Genomic DNA, 4,982 nt, shown 5'->3' with positions numbered 1-4,982 from the left:
CTCTCCCTCCCCTCCCCCACCCATATCCTCCTCCTCCGGTACCCTCTCCCTCTCTGTCCTCTTATCAAGTCCTCTCCTCCTGTCTCGCTTCCAGCCCTCTGGCCAGCTTCCTCCCGCTCCCTTTCCCGGATCCTCCCTCTACCCAGTCTCTCCCCATTTCCCCAGTCTCATTTAACTCCCTTTCTCCCTTCCTCTGGGCTGACTCGCCTGCCCCATCCCATCCCCACCCTGTCCCCTTTGTGCCCCTTTTTCTTTTTCTCTCTCCTTCCCTGGCTTGGTGTCCCTTCTCCACCTCTAACTCCCTTCAGCTCGGCCTCCCTGTCCCCTCACGGCCTCCAGCCTCCCTGCCCGAGGCCTAAGCCACCATGCTGACCCCAATGGTGGCTGGGGGGGTGGTGTTCCCCGGACTCTTCCTCCTCTCCAAGAACACGCTCCAGCGGCTGCCCCAGCTGCGCTGGGAGGAGGCTGACGCGGTCATTGTCTCAGCCAGGTAAACTGCATCCCTTCCCCTCGGCCCGTCTCCCTTTCTCAGGCATTATGGGGGTGGAAGGGACCCCAGTCCTTTCCTGGACCCTTGGCCCACTAGGGACTGGGGGTTCCTAAAGTGGTTGGTGGGCTTTACCTCCAAGCTTCCTGCCCCCCTCACTGCCTTACTCACTGTCCCAGGAGACCTCGTCCAAACCCAGCCATCTGGTCTACTAGTATCCAGACTGCTTTTCTTCCCTCTCCCCCGTTCACCCTCCCACCCTCCAAAACAGGACCAGCATGTGACTAAAACATTCCTATAAGATATTAGGGAACAAGGCGAGGGGCAGAGAGCTGTGTATTAGGGCACATGTATGGGGGTACAAAAGATAAGAGGAGTGAATGGTAGAACTCTGTACAAGCTGGAATAAGGGCCAGAGTTGGGGAGGGGAGCATGGGGACAGTCAAAGAGTGAGCAGGAAAGTGGCTGGGGGAATATGGGGTCACCAAGGAATGGCGTGGTGACTGGAAGGCTGAGTGCTGCGAGAACAGGCCTGGGGCACCCCCTTGCCATCCAGTGCTGTCCCTGTGCTGCCCCTCCCTGGGAAGAGACCTTGTTATCAGCATTGTCTCACCTCAAGATGACCTCCCTGGTGTCCTCCTGAGAAGAGGGCCACTCAGCATCCACGACTGACCAAGCGAGGAGTGGGGTGTAATGAGTAGCAGCAGTGGGGGGGGGATCCTGGAGCCTGAGGTTGGGGGTGAGCCCTGGGCAAGCTGGCCTCAGGCAGAGACAGGCAGAGAGTGGCCCGAGGCGCAGTAGCTGGACAGTAAAGAGGAGAAACCGAGGGCTGCATCTCCTTCTTCTACCTCTGCTCCCTCTTTCTCCCTAGGCTAGTGTCCTCTGTCCAAGCCGTCATGGCCTCCACCGCTGGCTACATCGTTTCCACCTCCTGCAAACACATCATTGATGACCAGTAAGTGCCTCAAGACCAACTTTGCCCAAGTTCCTGCAGCCCGTGTGCATGTGTGACTCCCGAGGACCCCAGGTCTTCTAGGGGACTCTTTCAGTGGTCCCCAAACCCTTCACTTGGGACTGAGCAAGTTAACTGCATTAGCTGCAACTCAACACCTAGGGATAAATTTATCCGTGTCCAGTCCTTAAAGGTCAGAGCCAGGGGGTAAAGGAGTGGGGATCGAAAAGGATTATCAGGGGCTCTTAGGCTTCCTGGCCTCTCATATCATAGTAGGTCCTGTGTGCCCTTTCCTCCTCACTTCTTCCCCCCCCCCCTTACATCCCTCAGACCCCTTTTCTAACCAGCACCCAACTGGGCTGCCTCCCTCCTCATGCCAGGCTCACCCCTCAGCTCCTCCCAGAATCCAGGTGTCCAGTCCCAGCTCTGTGCACAAGAGGGAGACAGAGGAGAGAGATGACAGAGACAAGGCCACTAAGGGTTCGCCCATGGGGGGTGGGGTGGGGGAAGGGGGAAGAGGCCAGACTTTGGCACTGTAGGCTGCTGCAGTGCCTGGTGCTTGCCAAGAAAGCCCAGGCCTGAGAGGTGGGGCGGGAGGAGGAAGGAGAGGGGCCCTGTCCGTGGTGCTGACGGGCCGGCTCCAGGTGACCCGCGGGCTGCTGCAGATTGCCCAATGGGGTGCTGAAGAAGCCCCACACTTCATTTCTGGCCCTAACCCCCTTCTCTGGCAACTGTGGGGCCGCAGGAACATTGTCTGGAGGACCCTGACCTGGCGGTGCCCCTCTTTCTCTCCAGATGAGTTCCCTTTCTGTGGAGGGAGGTACATCCCTTCTTGGAAGGGCTGCCCTGACGAGGCAATGAGCTGCGTGAGTCAAATGCCTAAAGCAGTCTGGCCCTTGCACAGTGGGTGCTTAACTCTTCTTCAGGTCCCATTTAGTAACTTGGCTTCCTCTTCGCCTCTGCCCTTCTGCTCCACCCCTGGGTCTGTCTTGCTCTCGCCTTCTCAGTCAGAGGTCACCTTTCCACTTTTATATTTCCTCTCCCCCAACCCAGGGCTGTTCTTATTCTTTCCCCTGTAATCCTCAGGTGGGTGGGGAAGGTCAGGGTTAATCCAGGGACAACAGCTGTTCCTACTTCTGAGCTAACTGTTGAGAGTGTGGGGACGGGTTTAACTCTGCAAGTTAAACCAGGACTGGTCCCCCCACAGGCCACATGGCTCCTGGGGTGGTTCTCCCAGCTACTCTTGCTCCAACTCCCTTTGGGCTAGTTGGACCCCTTTCCACCAGGGCTGTCCCTGCTTTCCTGCCCTGTGTGGCTAACCTGGGCTGCTGCTCCCTCACCTCTCTCCCTTTCTCCATGCTCCAATATGGGTCTCGGGTTCTCTTTGCCCCAAATCATCCCTGCTGGAGTGGGCTGCCTGTCTCCTTGCAGACCGGTCTTCCCAGGGTTTGCAGTCTGTCTCCATCTCACCCGATCCTTCGCTGGCCTCCCCCCGGGCCCTCATTCCTCCTCTCCCTTGGGCAGCTCCTCATATGTGGTTTCAGCTCCTTTTCTGTGTCACTCCGGCTGACTTTGCTTTCATCCCTCCACCTAGCTGGGCCAGTTCCCTGACCTTGCACTCCCACCTCAGACCTGCCACGGGGCTACAGCATTTGAGAGAAAGTGCTCAACGGGCTGAGTCAAGAAGAAAAATGCAATATTGCATATTCAGGCACTTTTCTTTTTTGTTTACTCTCAAAGTACAGAACTTTCTCTGTTCTTGGCTCCTTTTGCTCAGCGTTTTCTCCATTAATGCTTGGCTGTACCTGAAAAAAAAAACAAGAGGTTGGGCGACATTCGGGCAGAATGTGCAGCCCGAACGGCACCACCAAGTCCCCAGTGCGGCTTGTCTGTGACACCTATCTCGAATCTTCTAGGGACAGTGGAGCCAGACTTCCCGTGGTTGGTTATTCGGTGGCCAAATAACTTAGTGTCTCAGTTTCCTCATCTGTAAAACGGGGGTGGGAACCATCCCCACTTTGTGTCGGGTTTTTGTGGGGAGTGAATAAGTTTATGCATGTAAAATGTTTTAGATATTAAAACAATGCCTGAGTGTCAATGGATGTCAGCCAAGACCACCCCTTTCTGCTACTCTTGCCTCTTCTGCTGTTATTTGTCCTAACCTCAGCTGTCTCTCAGATCTTGCCTGAGCTTGCTCTCTCACTGCCCTGTGGTCCGTGGCTGTCCTTTGTGGTCTTTTCCCTACCTCCCCTCTCCCCATATTGCAGAGAGAGAGAGAATATGAATGAACGAATGATGAATGAATGAACATGAAAAATGGGGGGGGGGTTTCTGAGGTCAGAGAGCCTGGGTTTGATTCGCAGCACTCCTACCTGCCAGCGTTGTGACCATCCGACCTTGGGCCAGTCTCTTGCTCTCTACCCTTTGGGTTCCATCACAGAACTCGAGAGTCCCGCCATCTCAGGGTTGCTGTGAATATCGCTTGCGATCTGATTCCCAGTGGCCCATCCAGTGCTGACCTGGGCACCTGGTCGCTGCTCTAGCCATCTCCTTTCCTCTCTGATCCCGCCCCCCTCTCTCTCCGCCCAACAGACACTGGCTTTCCTCTGCCTACACGCAATTTGCAGTGCCCTACTTCATCTATGACATCTACGCCATGTTCCTCTGTCACTGGCACAAGCACCAGGTCAAGGGGCACGGAGGGGACGAAGGGGGAGCCAGAGCCCCGGGCAGCACCTGGGCCATGGCGCGCGGCTACCTGCACAAGGAGTTCCTCATGGTTCTCCACCACGCCGTCATGGTGCTCGTATGCTTTCCGCTGTCGGTGGTGAGTTGGGGTGCTGAAAGCCAGAGCCCCCTGTCCTGCTCGCGCCAGCACTGCAGGAGCCCGGGAAGCCCTGTGGCCGGGTCCCCCAGCAGCAGGGCAGACCCAGGATGGAGAGTCTCCACAGAGGGTTTCCTGAGCCCTAGACCAGCCCCACATAGCAACAGGGTCTGGGGTCAGCCTGGCCCGGGCTGGATCTGCCCAGCCGTGGTGGCTGGGAGCCCTGGTTGCCGGTCTCTGAGCCTCAGTTTCCTCATCTGTAACTTAAGGTATAGAGTCTCCCTGGCAGGATGGTTGGGGGGATACAGTGATGTCGTGCTCGCAGCTTTGCCGATGCACACAGGTGTTCAGACTTTCCGAGTTGAGCATCTGCCAAAGTGGCCCCAGAGAAGAGGGAGGGAGTCCAGGGTGAGGCCCGCCTAGTTCCTCCCTCTCCTCTGCAGGTGTGGCGTCAGGGCAAGGGAGATTTCTTTCTAGGCTGCTTGCTGATGGCTGAGGTCAGCACCCCCTTCGTCTGCCTTGGCAAGATCCTCATCCAGGTGAGAGGGTGTGTGAGCCTGGAGGGAGGGCGCTTTCAGGGACCTTCAGGGATTCTTGGACGGGCCAGGTCTGGGAGGGGCTCCAGGCCGAGGGTCAGGGGCGGTGGGGCCCAGGGGGCTGAGGAGGGGAAGGGTGCTGGCGTCGGGGCACCCGCTCTGCACCCCTCCCCCCTGCTCTCC

General features: G+C 57.5%; 1 protein-coding gene across 1 annotated transcript in view; it reads left to right on the top strand.

Annotated features, from left to right (window-relative positions):
- Window positions 1-6: 6 nt before the first annotated feature.
- The window catches only part of TLCD3B (TLC domain containing 3B), a 5,375-nt gene continuing 399 nt past the window's right edge, over window positions 7-4,982 (top strand). The window contains exons 1-4 of the mRNA XM_034670151.1: window positions 7-490; window positions 1,359-1,442; window positions 4,032-4,266; window positions 4,707-4,802. Coding sequence (XP_034526042.1) covers window positions 366-490; window positions 1,359-1,442; window positions 4,032-4,266; window positions 4,707-4,802 — 540 coding nt within the window. The 5' untranslated portion in view covers window positions 7-365. The remainder of the gene's footprint in view (window positions 491-1,358; window positions 1,443-4,031; window positions 4,267-4,706; window positions 4,803-4,982) is intronic.

The sequence above is a fragment of the Ailuropoda melanoleuca genome, chromosome 10 (genome assembly GCF_002007445.2).
Source record: "Ailuropoda melanoleuca isolate Jingjing chromosome 10, ASM200744v2, whole genome shotgun sequence".
NCBI classification, from domain to species: Eukaryota; Metazoa; Chordata; class Mammalia; order Carnivora; family Ursidae; genus Ailuropoda; species Ailuropoda melanoleuca.
Note: the sequence above shows the minus strand (reverse complement) of the source record. Positions and strands in the feature narration are given on the sequence as shown.